A 19944-nucleotide genomic window follows, 5' to 3' on the forward strand; every position below is an offset into this window, starting at 1 on the left:
CGTACAGGCGTGGGGGTCTTGGTTCCACACCCAAGGGGAAATAAAAGAAATATAGGAGACAAAGTAATGAAACGAATGGAAACAATGAAATGTGTTATTTGCTGAATATAATGGAAAAATATATCACATAATTAGAATTTAATTTCAATAGGCAATTTTTTTTCCAGCTCGCTTTGCTTGCTGGCGACTTTTTACAAATTTTCCCACATTGTTATGTTTTGCCCCCTCAAAATATTTGGTTCATTACGTAACTGGGTTGAATGAATGTGTTGTGTAAAAGCTATATCCTGTGTATACCCGCGATATAGCGGCAATCTGCGGGGTTTAAATGGCTTTGATATCAAGAAGTTCCGGTGGCTCTGCCCAGGACCCCAACCACATAGCACTTCCATATGGGAGTATGGAAGGGTTGGGCCATAGCCCCTAAAAGTTCTGCAACAAAAAAAAAGAGGAAAGAAAAGCCCAGAAAAAGTGTAGGACTATGATTTTATTTACTGAATATAATGTCAAAAAATATAGCAAAGTTAGATTATCATGAAAAGGTGATTTTTTTTCTCGCTCGCTCGGAATTTATATCAAGCAGCTTTTTAGTACATGCGCCATACTGCCCCCCTGGGCTTTTGTTGGGTTTTTTTACTCTTCACGCTACTGCCGCAAAAATTCCTGTTCACAGTAGCGTACAGACCACAAAAAAGGGAATGGAAAGAGAGAAGATTGAAATATATTCTCTGGATATCATGTCAAAATCTATCAAAAAATTGATTTGTTTTGTATCTAAAAATGTCAAAATTTTTGCTCGCTCGCTTCGCTCGCTCGCAACATTTTTTAAATGATAAATTCTGTCCGATACACAATACGTTACTGGCCCTCTCAAAATAGTCGCCTTATTACACCATTACGCCTGTTCATACCATTATGACCCACTCACACTAGTACGAGGTTACGGTATGCTAGGCCTTTATGACCGGGAAATTTTTGGCTCTTGCCCCCCCCCCCCCCTGGCCACCGACCCCTGTTACGCCGCTGCTCTCGCCCAGGACCTGTTCAAAATTTGACCAAGTTTGCCGAAGTGAAGTACGGGCTCCTTAATGTTTCCTAAACTAAGCATGCATTATTTTATTAACCAAGAACAATGCGCATCTGGAACTAACCAATACACAGTTACTGCTCAATTAGGTGCTATTATTACAGGAGACTATAGGCCTACATCTCTCCCTGAGGTCAGAAGAGTAGCGCCTCCAGGCCCGTAAAACTTTTAAAAACTATAAACGACAATCACTACCTATCTCGTACAAAAAATGAAACAGGGCTCAGAAATGCCTGTATCATTTTCCATCTCCAAGCTTTAAAAATCGGTGTCAGGGGTAATCACTTTAAGTTAAAAAACTACAAAATTCTTAGAAATACTAGGGTAGACCAGCGGGTGAATTATAACAAGTGACACGGACACAGCTATATGTTTCATTTTGTCTATTTCCTGAATGTTACATGATAATTACCTTTTGCTATGGTCAGAGCGGCATCGTTGAAGTGCAACGCTTGGGCTATTTCAAGGAGTCTTGCTCTGGTCCCTCCTAGCTTAACCCAATCCTGAAGCATGCTGACAACTCTCAAGACTTTGGGCTTGGTCGTGCCTATTGACTGGAGACATTTGGAGATGATGTCATCGTCCACTCCAAGAGCTTTTCCAAGTGTCTCTACGTTTTGAGCTTCTCGAGCGACACTCAGAAGCTCCTTTTTAGTTGGTCCCACTTCTAGTAGATCGATGTCCTCATCAGGAAATGCTGTTGTTTGCAAATCCGAAGCTTCATTTTTTTTGGGAAAAATATAATATGAAAATAAATAAAAGGAATATGCATAACTACCACGCATACGGCACAGTTTCCAGTCATGTACTGGCGTAATTAATGGAAAGAGAATCGCGCGGGAGGCAAAAGTTGTAAATGCCTAAACTTGCTTAAATGCTGGTTCTGGTGAATAGCAAATTAAATGGTTACAGGGAAAGGGGGCGATATCCGGCAAAAAATACATTCATGTAAGTCTCACTAAATGACAGAGCTAGATTATTTCTTGACAATCATAGAAACGGCTAGTATCTCGGAGGTGAATTAGAAGAACAAGGAATATATGCCAACATTTAGCATTAATATCGAGAGATGTTAATAAATTCATAATTAGCTGTTCAATTGGAGAATCGAGTTTTGATCCGAAACCAGAATTGGTAATTATGAAGCATTATAAAGTACTTGGTCAATAATCACAATTATATATTTTTTTTGGCAAATGTCACAAGAATATTGGAAAAGGAGCAATATATGTGTACCATCTCTCTTTGTTGCAGACTGTAATGACTTCCAAACGCTTTTTAACATCCGAAGCGCTTCGCGTTTATTTCGTTGAGAGGTTTTCCATTTGGAGAGCATCTGGACAGTAGCGTCTTTCATTCTTGACAATGTCCGATATAATATATGCTGCAGAACGGTTAGCTTTAGCCCTAACTTCTTTCCGACCTTGAAGAACTGATCTTCTTTCATCTTGTTCATCTCCCTGGCTAGCGCCACCAACGTCTCGTCGGGAATCTCACTGGTTGATTAAAATCAAACAGCACAACATTAAGTAGGAATGCAAAGTTTGGGCCGATCGCCTTTTCTTTTTTCTTCACAGGTGATTGATTTGTTTCTCCTAACGCTTTAAATGTATAAATTAACATCAATTATATCTGATGATGAGAGTTCAGAGTTGATTCACGTATACTATAGGCCTATGAACAGTTTTGTTTTGGATCTCTACCCTTCAAAGCTATAATGATCTCGTTTTAACATAACAGGTTAATGATGAAGAGTCAAAGAATTTTTGAATAGCACCATATTTTTGCTTCCATATATTAAGAAGCCCCAAAACATCCGATAAGTAAGCACCTATTTTATTTATTTATTTTTTTTTTTTTTTTTGGGGGGGGACGAGTTAACAAAAGTAATATCTCTGATAGCTCTTTAACATAAGTTTTATGATGGAATGGACTATGAAGGGCATTGGTGAAAGCACGGTCTCCCCATAAAATTTAGGTGTGAAATGGTCATCGATAGTAAAGCAGGGTCGGCGAAGGCCGCTAAGAAGATGAAGCATATTTACATACAGATATTAATTGCGTTCAACGCTTGAAATAAAATGACACCGAGTTACAATCTGAATGACCACTGAAAATTCTAATAACTATTATTGCCATGATACGTACCGTTTTGTGTCAAGATTCAATGCTGTTGAAACGACAAGGAAGAAAGAAATACAAATAATGTAATTATTAACATTTATAACTATTATTTGATTTGACTGGTCTGAGTTTAACAGTTCCTGGAACTTTCCGTTTAAGAGGCCGGCGCTTGATCTACCGAGCCACTGACACTATCGTTAACAAAACGAGGCCATAAGTATGGAGCACGATCAGGGGTAAGAATAAGCTGTAGTGTGTTTAGTGTGTTTCTTACTTATTAAAAAATCTTAAACTGCCCAAGCACAGTTCATACAAAAATGATACGACCTTCATTCCTAGTTCATTCAGAAAGACTTCATAAACCATGTACTTACAAGAGATTACACGTAACTATATAACATGATGTACCTTGAATATCGATCTGCTCTCTTGGAGTGCCGACCGATTTGATGACGGAAAGAAGTTCCTTCTTCGCTTCATGGCCCTGTCCTTTTCTCCACTGGACCAACATATCATACGTGGCTTGCTCCCTGTTTCGAAGTCTGCTGTACTCAAGATTATCCAGCTGTGGTATGTTGAACCCCAAAGCTACACCCAAGTCGTAGTATTGGTCAACTGTAATCTCTTCGGCGATGTTGTTAAGTTCAATATCTGACAGGTCATGGCGGAGCATTTCCTCCTTTGGTCTATGAAACATTTCATGAATAAATATAAAGTTTCGCAGACAGTCTTTGATAAAATACAAAAATTGCACCATAGGCAACTATTAGGTCCCCTGATACATACTGAAGCTTAAATATGCCATCTAAAACGGGATGGCAAGATTGCGTTATCTTGCTAACTCTACTAAATACATGGCGACAGATGTTATCTTGCCAAGTTGACTTATAAAACAATTGCATGTCGACATGGTTCTCTCGCCAAGTCGACTAAAACTATATCGTCATGACGCGATACCTATTAGATAACGTATCTCGCCGTGACGACATAAAACATTTAACATGGCAACACAACGTACCATATCGACATGACAAGAATAGTCTATTCTTATCATGTCGATATGGCTCTCTAAGAGAGTTTTCGCAAATCACCACGCGGCCGCTCTTTACAACACACTAATTCCTTTGAAAATGTGAAGTCAAATCGTAAAGAGGGGCTAGGAGGGTTTTGTCGAAACAGCAGCGTCGTCTCTCCATTGTGATTTTGGCTTGCATCTTCAAATGAATTGGTGTGTTGTAGACAGTGGCCGCGTAGTCATGGAAGTGATTGCGAAAACTCTCTGATAAGTCGACATGGTAAGATGAAATATCCTGCTATCTTGACAAGTGGATGGCGTCATAATGCTTTCGTAAATAATCGTAGTTGAAAGTATGTGAAAAGTACAGGCCTATCACCTTATCATGCACTAATTATTATGTACGAATTAAAAAAAGATATACCCCAAAACTGATCTACCAATACTGAGAATCATACACGTCATATTTCAGCATTTTGGATATTTTCATCATTTTATATATTCTGTTATTGAATGGACTCTGCATTTTAAACATTTCTTTTTATTCCTATACTATTTATCCTTATTTGCAAATGAAACACCGTTTTTGTCAATGTGAATACTATTCAGCATGGTGAACAATAACATAATAATAATAATGATAATTATATAGAGCATTTCTGAAGCACCAAATCCACAATGATGCTCAAGGCACGAAAACAGACAAAAAATAAATTTCTGTGCATGCCAATAGAGTGAATTTATTAGAATTTCAAGAAAATGTTATGAAATAAACAAATTTTCATCGAATATTCATAATATAATTTGGAAAAGAAGATGAATTAAACCCGGGGGGTCAAATATATTGCTGTACACACGCGTGACCCAAAAAACGCGTTTAAAGGGGGGGGGGGTCAGTTTTGGACGCGGTCCGCGCGTGGACTCGTTAAGTGTATCAAAAACACACATTTTCAAGAAAAAGGGTGGTTTTGAAAGACTGGTCAATGGGCAGTAAAATGGAGTAAAATGTACTTAGGGTATGTTTTTTTTCCCAAAAGCTTTTTTTAAAGACTAGCCAAACGTGCTTAGGGTATGTTTTTTCCCAAGCTTTTTCCCCGAGGTCATATATTGGCGACAACTTGATTAGGGGCCAAAATGTGTAAATAAAGCCCGCGAAAAACTTGTTTAGGGGGTTATTTAGCACACATAGAAAAACTCGTTTAGGGGATGGAAATTACTTGGTCACGCGTGTGTACAGCAATATATTTGACTGCCCCCCCCGGAATTAAACAAGCAAAATCACTCACCGATATATCGAAATAGGGCTTGGCGGTTCGTCTGTTAATAAAGGCATAAAACAGAAACAATAATGACAGCTATAGAAATAGACAAATAGCAAACAATAATGAGATAATGCCTACTGTTTGAGGCATCGCGTTTTCCTATTTCTAAACATATTGAACAAGATGAAAATTTCAAATGAAAATTTAAGTACGATTTAAGGATCGTGACATGATTTTCTATTTTGCTAGGTATATAGTGTTATACCTCGGTCACATTTGCTCTAAGGCGGCCGTCCGGCGAGTCGAAAACAGCCGTCTTATTTATTTTTATTCAAACCACATATATTTAGCTGGTGCAAAAAATGTAAAAACGGCTGTTTTCGACTCGCCGTACGGCCGCCGTAGAGCAAATGTGACCGAGGTATAAGACGACCTAAAAGTGGCATCTTTTTCTAATTTGCGTACAGGGAGACTTACTCGAATGTCCCAAAACTCTCTTTTCAACATACTATTCTTACTTCCTTCTTCCCTGCTGACCCCCTCTTCATCTCCCCCCCCCCTTCCCTCCCTTCCTCGACTACTTAACAATTCATACGGGGCAGTCGCCCCTGACCCTCCCACTCGTAGCACCGCTCCTCACGACATCGTTGCGCCAAATTGAATCAAAATTTTCATTATGAAGTGATACAATTTCTACTTCAACGATAGGGATATCCAGAAAGAAAAATATAAACTTGACACATTACCTCGACATCGGATGACAAATGAGAGAGATCGAGATAGCTCACGACTGCCAACCTGTGATAATACGATGGTCATCAGGTGGAATTCTGACGTTTCCCTGACGTTCTGGCGCACTTCAAGGTCCACACATTGTCTAATTTGGTTGCGAATATCCGCCAAACAGATCAACTGTACATTTGAGAGAAATATACCATCCACCCACCGGAGACAATTGACACTTGATAACAATTAACTCTGGAAGATTTTTTAACGATAAACTTGAATTTTTGAATTCTTTTTATTTTTATTTTGAAGCAGCTACACAGCAAAAACTGTGGTGTTAACCGGTGTACATAGAGGACCACACCAGTTATTTTACACCGGTGTTAAATTGGTGGTGTTAGCTTTACACCTGTAGGTGTTATTTCAACACCTATGGTTGTTACATTTACACTCTTTGGTGTTATGTTCAATCTCTAGGGTGTTATTTTAACACCTCATGGTGTGGTCCTCTATTAACACCAATTGGTGTCAGTTTTAACACCACAGTTTTTACAGTGTAGTGTCAACAAATCGGTGTCACTTTGTTATCAACATTCAGAAAATATGCAGCCAAACCTTTCTCGATGTGAGTGTTTGAAGTGACAAACTTATCTCTTTCGGATTACAATATGATATACCTTACTCTCCAATGATCGTCAAGCCGTAGAAATTTAAAGCCTACTTCTGTTAAAATAAAACATTCCCCGTGCGCAAGTTTCGACGAATTTATTTTTGGTGCACAAAATCCAACACTGACCATGATGGATCAGGCACTATTGTCATGAATATTTTATAACAAGTGGAATACTGAATTATGTAATTACAATAGATTTCATTCACCAATCATTCGGTTCCAGAAATTAAGTTCAAAAGAACATTCTTTCTGAGTCAACCATTACTTGAAACATTTCGTTTTTTCTTCCTCAATGAACTGCCTCAATCGTAGAAATATAAAGGTGGCGTACCTTCTTTCCAACTTCTCTATCATCACGTTCACACAACAGATTGATGTCACCGGATTGTAGAACGACTTCGAATGGCACCGATCGATGAGTTTTGCGATATCCCTTTTCTCTTTCCTCCTCGTGTATTTGCTTAATGTAGAAATCAAGAATGGAGAGAGAATTAAACGAGAGAAGGGGGGGGGGGGGACACCAATCACAGATTCACATAACTCACCTAATACAATGTATGATAAGTAAACCCTGCGCCTGGGGCGGATACGGGATTTTCCAAGGGGATGGAAGTTTGTTCAAAATAATTTTTACAAGCAAACAAACAAACTAAAAAGGTTTTCACTCCCGAGTGATGATGATATATGACACGATACAAGCAAACAAGGGACCTCACTTGTGTATACACATGTCCCACTAAAACCATGCCTCACAAGGGGGAGGGTGGCACGGGCCAGATTTGCTCCCAACTTGGTTGCCCACAGGGTCAGAAAGGTATGACCATAATCGTTCTGGAACTAAGAATGAACCCCTCTAGGTGTGCTGGTCAGAGTTTCAAGTACATTAATCCTTAGCAATTTTCATTCTCATTCAGAAATGACAATTCAGCTATGCTTTTTTCTAGCTTAAATAACCACAGAAGGACCAGGAAAAGGGTATGGAGCAATAGAAATGAGATTACATTTTATTTACCTCTTCAATAAAGGGACTGTCTGTATGTATGTGTAGTCGAATAAGAAGTTCTTGGCCTAGACCAATGATGTCTGGTACGTATGGAGTAAAGACTACCCTCTGTCGACCTGACCGTTGCTTGAGGGGAATAAGAATCCACCACTCTGCACATTGGTTTATGTAGAGATCGATGTAGCCCTTGTGTACCTTGCAAAAAGGTGGCTCTTTAGACGAAGGCATGTAACTCCTCCGAGACACTTGCGTCCAACCTATAAGAGAAGCAAACAGAAACAGTTTTCATAGGGAAGTTGAAAGATATAACTTCTGCTCAGTAATGCTCAGCATTCCATGATTCGTCAACGCAAGACTTTAAACTTCATTTTATGGTTTTCTAATAGGGTGCATCGGCATCAGAGATAGTAGTATTATAGAAAGGAATTCCTTACTTTGGTATATGAAACCGAGGCAGTTTCATCTGATGCCATCAGGTATTTATCAAGACTATATTCATAAATTATGTCTCCATGGGGGCTGAAACGTTATTTCTGGTATTACATTTTGCAAAACCTTTCACTATAATCCTATAACCTTTTAGCGAGGAATAAATATATATATATATCTTATAAACGATAATACTGATAATTTTTAGCTGAGTGTATTCAAGATTAAAAATATTAACATGAATTCTACCTGTGTGCTGGAGTAGTGAGACAATGTCTGGTGTTACTCGATCAGGATCACAGCAGCTGATTGAATGTGGCATGGTGATCTTCACTGGCTTCTGTATGGCAACATCAGCAGGGTCTAATCGTATTCCGCAACACGCCACTGATTCGTCATCCGCTATGTCTATGCCGACGCTTGGACGATGAAGAATCGATACCATGATCTTGTACGGTTCCGGCTCCTGGAAGCTCCCCGCTGGAAAATTGATCGATATACCGTGGTCCTCCAGCTCCACTTGCTTCGGTCCTTTGCCGACTTCAACGTATAGCTTGTTGCATGAAGACCTTTTCTCCTCTGTGTATGTATCAAGACAAATAAGTGATTAAGAATTGTAATATTATTAGAAAAACATCAAATACTTTAGTCAATATCAAAAGCCCGGATAAGTTTCTTCGTTGTGTCGTGCACCGCTGACTGATGTTTACTTTTTCTGTTTTTGAAAAATGGAAGAAAGAAATATTGAGATAAATATATTATTAGAGTAATCAAATAACTTATTAAATGCCTAAAAGAATAGTCATGAATAATTGAATAATTGAGGGACGAATAAATATCTGGGATGGGACGTCACTGGAAAAACTCAAGTGCTGAACATTGAACGCATTTGCTGAATTCTGATGCTATTCAATGGTTCTACATTAATATCTGCAAGTGCCACAGAACAAGTAGTTTTATATAGTTCATCCCTGTTCTGGTTGATATTTGAATTCTACAATGAAATATATTATCACTCATCTTTACCCTTTTCATCTGTGACATAATGAAAATATCAGATCTCCCATTATCATCCACTCTACAACCATTGACCATAAGAGACCAACCCCTCTCTACAACTCGACCAACTTCAAGGAACAAGATTTCGAAGAACTATGAAACATGTTAACAGTCCCAGCTACAGGCACTTAAATGTTCATTATTGACTACTTTGAGCATGTTAAATTAGACATACCGATAAATGTTCTACCCCGAACTTTATTATATAAATGAGATTTCTTGGTCTTGAGTAGGAGACTATATAGCTACTGAAAGACATAGGTCTACGTTGACTGACTTTAAGACTTAGACAGAAACTTTAATATTCGGCTATTAGACTGATTATTAGACTAACCAACTTCGAGAAAGAATCTCAATTATTCGGATTATTGTATCATGGTGGGTATTTGTTCGTTACGAACGATTTCAGGATCGACTTATTTGGAACCAAATCAACACCAATGCAAAGTTGGTACTTAATCTACCTCAAGAAAGGACCACCAGTCATTCGTAAAGTTGCTCTGAACTTAAACCTGGTGGTGTTTAACAAAGATTTAAGTATGACTTAGAGTTGCACTTATTGAATACCGAGTTACGAGTTGCGTATGGTATAAAAGGCCTGACCGCATTGGTCAGATCGTGTTATGAGGACGGTCACTACTTCGTATCTATCAATAAGATCACGCGTCGCATATGCGTCGGCATTTAAGTTTAAACTTATGTCATACTTAAATCTTTGTGAAACACCCCCTCCCGATCTTACAAAAAGTTGCGATTTATCCGCTCAACCACATGGGAAGTCAGCAACGTCGACATCTAAAATGTATATTTGTTCAAAATGTTTTCTAGATATGATGTATATTCATACATTTATCGGTTTTTTTAAGATTCGGTATGCTTCCCTTTGATTACAAAGGACAGTGGGCAAATGTACTATAGAAACAATTATGATATTGATAGATATCCGTATAGTTGAGATTAAATGGATCAATCGTAACTCTTTGTAACACGGTGCCAATGTCGCCTAAAATATTATTTACGACTTCATTATCATTTACTGCAATCTACTAAAACTGTAATGAGTATTGACCTTTATTCATGCTAGTAAAAATGGCCCAAGATTGCAGATAATATTCTGTTAAGTCAACATTGTCATGGTTATGCCTTTCATCCAAGTAAACCAGTCCCGCTCATAACACAGTAAAGAGAAAATGGGCATTGATCCCGGTAACATGAATATGCAAGTCATTCCATTAAAGGACAAGTCCACCCCAACGAAGAGTTGATTTAAATAAAAAGAGAAAAATCTAAGAAAATCATGACATTTCGCTTACAGTTATATGCACATCATATTAGTTAAATGAACATCATGGGAGTTATGCAAATGGGGGGACTGATGACATCACTCACACTATTTGTTTTGTATTTCATTATATAAAATATGAAATATTCAAATTTTCTCATTGTCCTGTGAAACAAACTTCATCTCTCTCTGAACACGTGGAATTACCATTGTTTTATCAATTTATGGTTCAGTCAAGTAGGTCCTTTTTGTCAAATCTCTTGTTGTTTATTTCAAGCAATAAACAAGATAAGAAATAGTGAATGAGGGACATCATCGACTCTCTGATTTGCATGTCGCTGAGTTGTGCATGTAACTGTTTTGTGAAAAATAAGCGAAATTTTTAAATGGCATAACTTTCTTATTTTACATCCGATTTTGATGAAATTTTCAGCGTTCTGCTTGTTTGATTTTTCTCTATTGATTTAAATCAACAATCTTCTGTTATGAACTTGACCTTAAGCACTGGGTTTATGCTCGATTGACCACCCTCAGTTTAAAATCAGAAAATAATTTGGCCGTGAAACGTGCGCATCAATGCAAAGTCTAAATTTTGGTGAATAAACTTACTCCTTCTTACAATAAAATTGTCAGACCCGTGATGTTATTTTTATTGTATTTGCGATTATTTTGTCATTTACACATTAAGCCAAGTTAAAATTAGAGCAAGATCTGAATCCAATCTCTTACCGCGATAACTAGTTATCCTCTCCATCGATGGTAATCTGTAGATAAAGTAGAATAAACGAAAAAGAGGGGAAGGTAATTTACAGTCATGACATAAGATCATCGGGAAAGTGACGAGGTAAATTAAACGCAAATATCTGACAGTAAACACGATGACCTGCAAAAGAAATTTGAAATAAGAAAGTTATGGATTTCTAAAAGTTGTACAATTTGGTAGGCCTGATCACTGTATATAATGAGACTTCAAATTGGCCGTATTGGTGATTTCGTAAGGCAATGGCTACTCTTTAAATTACTCCAATACATAAATGGGATACATGCCATTTTGTATTTTCTTACTTCAAATCATATTTTTCTTTCATAACGCAAGATTATGATACATGGAATAAGTTTTGATTACAGCCCGGAGGAATAGATACTTAGGGAAAAAACACAAATCCTTGATAAGTAAGTTCATGGCAAATGGGAAAATTATTCTTTCAATTTATCATAATTTATTCACCCAGTTGCAATTTGAAATTTATAGTGTCAGGGATCTCGCCTTTAAAATAGCCATAACTTTGTTATTGCTTGTCAGATTTCTTTCAAACTTTCACCATTTTCCTTATTAATCTCTGCTCTCACACAACATTTATGAATAAGGTTGAATTCCTCTTTGGATTCCCTAGCATTCGGCATGGTGTATCAATAAGGATTTCAGGTAACTTTTTCAGTTTACATCCGAGGGGAGTCTAACTCTGGCTCTGCATTATTAGACCTTTTCTCAGCCAAACAATCTTGACAAGATTATTCAACGTGAAAGGATCAGAGTTATATCAAACCTTGAAAATATCATCTGACGAATCTGTTCATCTCTAGCAAACTGAATAGGAAGGTTGCCATAAGTGTCCCTCATATCTGTGTTGGCACCATTTTCTAAGAGGTATATCACAAGGGCTCTCTTCGGTGATAAATCTCCATGGTAGAAGTCAGTAGATATCTGTAAGAAGAATATGAATTCAAGCATATGAATTATTCAATTGTTGGAACAGTCAACAGTTGTAAAAACGTATTACAGTACTTTTTGGGGCGTCTTTTTATTCTTTATCCGAAGAAAGTTACCAGATTGACTTAACATCATTTTAAGGCACAGCAGGGTTAGAATCTAATCACTTATTGAGCCTATAGTGTCGATCCAGCCCCAGATCATTTTGTAGGTCTAATCATGGAAAGTAAAAGAAGGAACACGCATTCACCCTCGCACGCACCCTCACACACGCACGTACACCCTCTCACCCACACACACACTCATCACACATCTCCTAAACTCTCAATCTCCCCCTTGGACAACCACATAGACACCCTCACACCCACACACATACCCACTCCCCTGCATCCACTCACCCTCACACACACGCACCCACCCACACACACCTTTACATCCTCCCAATCCCACAATATTTTGTGGTCTTAGAGGATTTTTCACATTGTGAAAAAAAATGCAAATCATTTTTTGAATATGTGTGGCCCATGTTGTCATGAAGTTGTCATTGGTTTTAATCCTGTACGTAAAAAATAAGAAGACAGTGAATAGTGGTACCTTTTTTAGTGTTTCTGTTGGTTCTACCTCTCTATCCGTCCTGTAGCACAGCTTTATGGCATGATGCAGACACGTCTGACCATCTCCTGACTGGATATTGATATCTGCTCCCTGTGATAGCAGTGTCTCAATAACAGAGGTGTAGCCATGGTGCATTGCGTGGTGGATAGCAGCAAACCCGTGAGAGTCAAGTTGATTGACTTTGCCCTGGTTTAGAATAAAAGCAGGGAATTCAATCACCTTTTGTTATACATTGCATGGTTTAGTTTAGGTCTTGGTCATTATTCACGTATGCTTAATACATATGGATACCTACAAAAAGCGGAGGCGCATATAGATGAATATTTTTTGTCCATTGCAAAATAATAACGCTAAATGTAAAGAACAAAAATGCATATCCAAATGTGTCTCCTTATAAACTCTTTGACACGGTACCAAATAATGATATAAGCTAATAGTATCAAGTACTGTGGAAACAACTAACATTATTTGCTAACACTCTTACACGTGTACACCCCAATATACACACGCACCCCCACACATATATATACCTCTATATATTGTTTTGAATTCTGATATTTATTTACGCTACAGAAATAAAACTATTATAAAATGACTTAATATCATATTAACACGTATTGTATCGAACATAATTATCAAGGATTTGTGTTGTTTTTCGGCCTTCTCACCTGTAACATGGTACAGCACTGGTGATTGAAACCATTGTTCAGACTGAACACAATTATTTGAATTTTCTGTACGTACCTCTGAGTCAATTAGTGGAGATTCACTTTGGGGGTCATCTGGTTGTGGATCCCGGGGTGCATTTCCATCCACATTGAAATCATTCATGGAGCTTCCGTGTGACATGAGAAATACGTAGACATCTAGGCAGCCATTCTGGAAGGCACGATGCATGGCAGTATTGTCATTGCTATCACCTTTATTCAAGTCCACCCCTTGTCTGACAAGATATTGTACAACTCCTAGATGACCATTTGCGGCAGCAGCGTGCAATGCGGTAAACCCATTTTTATCACTAACGTTAACGTTAGCTCCTTGAGTAAGGAGATATTCGACCATGTCCTTATGGCCATTCTCTGCAGCACCAATGAAGGCGGTCCATCCATCGTTGCTGCTTGTATTTACCGAGGCCCCTTTATTGATCAAGCATGATGCGACATGACGATGTCCATTCCGTGCAGACTTATGTAGGGCATTCGATCCATTGTCGTCGCATTTCGTGATATCAATTCCTTCATTGATCAGGTACGTCGTTATATCGCTGTGACCATTCTCTGCTGCATAGTGCAATGCATTTAAACCATTCTTGGTGCAAGCTTTCACATCAGCTCCTTGATTGAGAAGCTCTTTGGCTACCTCGAGATGGCCCCTCCTCGCAGCATAATGAAGAGCAGTACGTCCTGCAACATCCTCCCGACTGATATCGGCTCCATATTTGATGAGATATGATGCAACTTCAGAACGGCCATTTCCTGAAGCAATGTGCAAAGCATCTGCACCCTCCTTGTTGGACCTGTTGACTTCTGCTTGTTGACTGATAAGGTATTCAGTGATTTCAAGATGACCATTCTTTGATGCGCTGTGCAGAGGGGTCCAACCATCGATATCGGCGGAATTCACGTCCAACCCTTTACTAATGAGATACTTTGTCATATCAAGCTGGCAATTTTTGCTTGCATTGTGCAGAACGGTCATGCCATAGTCATTTCTCAGGTTGATATCCCCTCCCTCTTTTATGAGATATTCCAGAATTTTAACATGGCCATTTCCTGCTGCATTGTGCATAGCAGTTCTGCCTTCGTTATTTCCCTGGTTAACCAATGCCCCGTTTTGGATCAAACATTTGGTGACTTCCATGTGACCATTCTGTGCCGCTTTATGTAATGCAGTCCACCCATCCTTGTTGCCTATATTTATTTCAGCTCCTTGACTAACCAAATGGCAAGTGACTTTCAATTTGCCGTTACCTGCTGCATTATGTAATGCGGTCCAACCATCTTGATTTCGACTATTAACTAGTGCTCCTTCACTAATCAGGTATTCGGTAAAATCAAGATTGTCGCTGAGCGCCGCAATATGTAAGGGGGTCCATCCACCATTATCATCTTTATTTACCAGAGCTCCGTTATCGATGAGATATTTTGCAACAGGTAGATGTGTGTTTCTGGCCGCGCTGTGTAACGGACTCTTTCCGTCTTTACTACTCTTGTCCACTTCAGCACGATTCGCTATCAGACATTTGGTAACTTCAAGATGACCATTCTGTGAAGCAAGATGTAAAGGTGTCCAACCCTTATTGTTTCGTCTATTTACCTTTGCACCCTTACTGATTAAGTAGTTAGTGGCTTCAGTGTGGCCATTCCATGTGGTATTGTGCAAAGGAGTCCGGCCATTGCTATCAAATGTATCTACATTTACATTGAGTTCGCTGGCTAAATATTTGATGATACTGGTATGTCCATTTAATGCAGCAACGTGTAATGCAGTTCTGCCATCTTTGTCACCTTCGGTTATGCGGGCCCCTTGGTTAACCAAATATTTTGTCACGTCAAGCTTATTGTTTTCGGCGGATCTGTGCAACGACGTCAGTCCACTACTATCGCCTTTATTAATGTCATCTGTGATACTAGCCAGAAGTCTTGTACATTCCAAATGACCATAAAGTGATGCAAACTGCAGTGGAGTCAATCCATTTTTATCTCCTGTATTAACAACATTCTTCCCCTCATGAACGAGGAATTTCATCACATTTGCATGACCCTCTTTGGCTGCAATATGTAAGGCTGTACATCCTCCATCGTCAAATTTATGAATATCAGATCCGCCGCAAACCAGACGTTTCGTACAATCGAGATGACCTTTACCCGATGCAATATGTAACGGTGTCATTCCTTTCTGGTCTGCAATGTTTGCATCGATTCCCCTGCTGATTAGAAAGTCTATTATATCGGTGTGACCCTCTTTTGATGCACTGTGTAAGGCAGTCCATCCCTCATCATTGCACTTTTTTATGTCGGCACCCTGTTCTACTAAGTGTTCGGTGATAGCTGTGTGGCCTCTTTTGGCAGCATTGTGTAAAGCAGTATTTCCGCCTTTGTCCCCTCTCATTCTGTTTAATGCAGCTCCACAACTTAGCAAAAACTCAATCACTTCATAATGGTTATTACAGGTTATTCTCCTCAGCTACATGTAATGGGGTCCAACCATGAACCATAATTTTATTGGCCGTGCGCCTCTACTGATAATACTTACACCTTCAAACACAGTCAAATTATTCAAAGCACCTCCCTGTTCAAACTTCAAAGTAACAACTCCAAGACAAGTTCAAAGGCAACAGTCACTTGTAATATAGCCTAGCCTAGGCCTAGGGCCTAAGGCTATGTATAAACAATGATTTTAAATTTAACGTAATGTGATGCATGCACACGTAGTATAGTACGTACGTACCAACGAACGTAGAGGGCAGCATCACACAAGCGTGTTGCATGCTATAAGGAAGGTCAACTCGATACGCGCATGCAGCTGAGCTGCGCGCGTATTTTATTGTTCATGCCAACGAAGTCAAATGCCGATCAAATACAACAACAAATTAGTAGCGATCAAAAAACGAATATGAAAGAATATGACTACAACAATATCAAAGATAACTTAAAAAATATGTTGAGGAATATACATACATATAAAAACATACTTTGATATTTAAAACTTTACAAATATAAGTTTCAGGAAACTAAAATCATTACCAAATCGGTGATTGTTGTTATCAGCGATTTCACCAGACGGCTGTATTACTATTAGGCAGTCAGTCCGCAAGCCATGAAAAAGTAGCTTCTTTTATCCAAGTGATATTCATGACAAGAGGGTTTTTGCATAGTTAATGAGCTTGGTGCGAACCAAAACACCTCTTTTTATTCGGCCATTGCTTCTCTAAATATTGACCAAATTTCATGTTTTTGGTATCTTTGTAAAGAAGAAGAATCATTCTTTTAGGTCATGTGTTTGGATTTTTAAAAGAATGTTGTAATATAGGAAAAACTTTTGATCTAAAACATGAAACAAAATTTTTTTTTTCATGCAACAAAAGTTGTTGTTTTCACACTTAATTTCTGTTTGGGCACAAATGATTTTTAAATCATGATAAAGCTGAAGATCTAAGCTTTAATGTGATATAATTTTTATAAGAAGATGTATTTTAGATGGGTCAGCAGCCAGCTTTTCATAGGCCAAGTACATTTTGCAGCTCAAAAACAAGAATACTGCGCTCTGATTGGTCATACAGACCACACACCCACGCAAATTCCAATGTTCCCCACACTGGGCCTCTGCAAGGTCACACTCACCATGTGGTAATCTCTTCAAATTACCCGCGCCTGTTTGTTTTGAAAACAGTATTCAGCCAATCAGAACTCTGGATTTTATGTTACTCAGAAATTTCAGAAATCTCGTCTTGCATCTTGATGGAAATAACTGGCTGCTGACCCATCTAAAAGATGCCACATATCAAGAGTGACATTGTAAGAAAGTATAGAGGTTGAGCTTTCTGATGATATAAATAATGTTGGTGCCTAAAACACAAAATGTTGCACAATTTGCAAGTGAAAACAGAGGAAGAAAATTCTGTTTGATACATCTTTTCAGGTAAAAAATTCACTTATTTATCAAAATATTTCATTCAAAAGAAATGACCAATATAAAAGGGTAACATTTACTCTTGCCCATGGTACAAAAATAATCAATATTACTCAAGGAGAAAGTGGTTAAACTCTTTGAGAAAGAAAGTCTCACAATTCACGAGATTTTGCAGGGACATGAATTCAGCCACGAGAGGACTTGGATAAATCTTGCTCATTTGCTCATTAACACAGGGGCTTGCGGACTGACTGTAGGTGATTTGCGTCGAGACGATTTTGTGACCACTCGCAAAGCATTTCGGGATTGAATATAACCACCTTATTTTCTCTGAGCTCTTCGCTGAACCCATCATCACAGTGCAGCTGCAGCGCAGCGCGCAGCCAATGCAATGCATCCGATGCATGGGTTGTTTTTTCGCCGTCCATGCCATGGTCTCGGACTCAGAGTTGAAATTTAGACCCGGATTTCGGGGATACAGCGCCTTTAATATTTCAGATTTATAGACTTAAAAGTCAAATGACATTTAAAATTTGAAATCTAACCTTGAACAATCATCGTTGATAAACATCAGCCCTGAAGCCATTACACTTCAAATCAGGCCAGGCAAATTAGACGTCATTGTCTAAGTTGCTAGATCTATGACGAGTCGAGTCGCCTGAAGCCCCAGCGCATCATCAACGTCACTAGCTAGCTGCGCGACCGGCCCACACTCGGCGCACCCAGGCCAGAAAAATGACCTCGATTATTACGGTGGTTGTCTATGCATTTATTAGTGGTGCAGCGAAATTCAGCAGAAGAAAATAAGAGATATGAGGTATCCTCGTTACAGGCTTAATATTCCAAAATGAGAAAAAATGTCAAAATCATGATTATTTAAGCTAAATATTTTCTTTAAAAAAGAAAGTAATATTTTCAATATTTATACCCAAAATAACCGATCTAATAATTGTTCATTAAAAAATATTTGAAATTAACAAATTAAATAAAATCAACTCGACAAATTTCCCAAAACCCCACCTTATTTTTTAAAGTGGTCACAAAATTCGAGCGGAGTTGACCTTCCTTAGAGCAACACGCTTGTGTGTTGCTGCCCTCTACGTTCGTTGGTACGTACGTACGTACATGTACAAATCTAAAGGTTCCACGAGCCTAATTACAGCAGGAGGGCTAAAGATATTCGTTCGACCCAACCCATTCGAATTTTTGTCAATTTGATATTGCTGATTGACAAAAATGTATGAATGTGATTCAAAATCTAACACTGATTCTAGAAATGGTAACTACTGAACTTACTTCGCCCAAATTGGGAAGATAAATAAGTGATTTGGAACTATTTTTTGACTGGCGGAATAATTAGGGCTATTTTACTGTTTCAGTTGATGAATTCGATCGATTCATAGTTATCTTCATAAATGGCGATTTATTTTTAAAATGAGCTGGCTACGGTACCCTTTCCTGGTCAGATTTGGAATGTCAGATATATATCCTATCCATTGATAGTAAACATTCCACGCTCTAATTTCACATTTATTTTTTATGAATTTTTCAAAAGTGCCATTATAACACACAAGTCTATGGGGAATGTTTTACGCGCGTGACACCTGTAAGTAATATGGGAAAACCCTAGTAGTGGATGGAATACTTGGCCAAACTCTTCAGTAGCAAACAATTTCTCACTGATATCAATATGTTTAGTCATCAAGTGGTGCAAACAAAAATGGATTTAATGGCTAGCAGGGCTACATCAGGTAAAGTTAGTAGGTCTGTGTAGCCTAGGAATGTATGTATATTGGTCAATGTATAGAGTCAAGGCCTCTTTATGTTCTGATTTATCATTGTTTTGTGTTAGTGTACATCACCTACTTAGCATTAGAAAGACCTTTAGAAATTCCTCATGTTAAAATTGTTCTTAGGAAGGGGGTAGGTAGAGAGGAGATAGAACTTTGAGAACTTTACTAAAGAGAACTAGAGTGGTGCCTTCAAGAAGGTATTTAGAAAGGGGCACAGAGTAAGGTAAGGTATCTAATAGTGCTCAACTAAAAAAAAAACCATGGTTTGATGTTAAGGTAAAACCATGGTTTTGCATTGGATCCATCGTACAGTAATTTCATAGTTTAACCATAGAAAGATATGGTTTAATTATGGTGAAATCATGGTGCACTAGTGTTTAACCATAGTTAAACTATAGCTTTAGCATGGGTAAACCATGGTAACCATGGTTAAATGGTGTTAAATTGGAACGCACTTACCATGACATTACTATGGCATAACCATGGTCACAACTGTGTTTTTACCATATTTTAACAATGGTTAAGAAAGTATA

General features: G+C 38.4%; 1 protein-coding gene across 1 annotated transcript in view; it reads right to left on the bottom strand.

Moving 5' to 3' along the window:
- LOC129276853 (uncharacterized) overlaps positions 1 to 16177 on the bottom strand; it is a 28020-nt gene extending 11843 nt beyond the window's left edge. Inside the window, exons 1-13 of the mRNA XM_064109643.1 lie at positions 13731 to 16177; positions 12966 to 13172; positions 12208 to 12365; positions 11390 to 11424; positions 8569 to 8898; positions 7900 to 8147; positions 7219 to 7347; positions 6235 to 6400; positions 5513 to 5543; positions 3620 to 3897; positions 3236 to 3257; positions 2324 to 2583; positions 1500 to 1805 (exon numbers count right to left, since the gene is read on the bottom strand). Coding sequence (XP_063965713.1) covers positions 1500 to 1805; positions 2324 to 2583; positions 3236 to 3257; positions 3620 to 3897; positions 5513 to 5543; positions 6235 to 6400; positions 7219 to 7347; positions 7900 to 8147; positions 8569 to 8898; positions 11390 to 11424; positions 12208 to 12365; positions 12966 to 13172; positions 13731 to 16097 — 4537 coding nt within the window. The 5' untranslated portion in view covers positions 16098 to 16177. The remainder of the gene's footprint in view (positions 1 to 1499; positions 1806 to 2323; positions 2584 to 3235; positions 3258 to 3619; positions 3898 to 5512; positions 5544 to 6234; positions 6401 to 7218; positions 7348 to 7899; positions 8148 to 8568; positions 8899 to 11389; positions 11425 to 12207; positions 12366 to 12965; positions 13173 to 13730) is intronic.
- Between the last annotated feature and the right edge of the window lie 3767 nt (positions 16178 to 19944).

This window comes from Lytechinus pictus, chromosome 14 (assembly GCF_037042905.1).
Source record: "Lytechinus pictus isolate F3 Inbred chromosome 14, Lp3.0, whole genome shotgun sequence".
Classification (NCBI taxonomy): domain Eukaryota; kingdom Metazoa; phylum Echinodermata; class Echinoidea; order Temnopleuroida; family Toxopneustidae; genus Lytechinus; species Lytechinus pictus.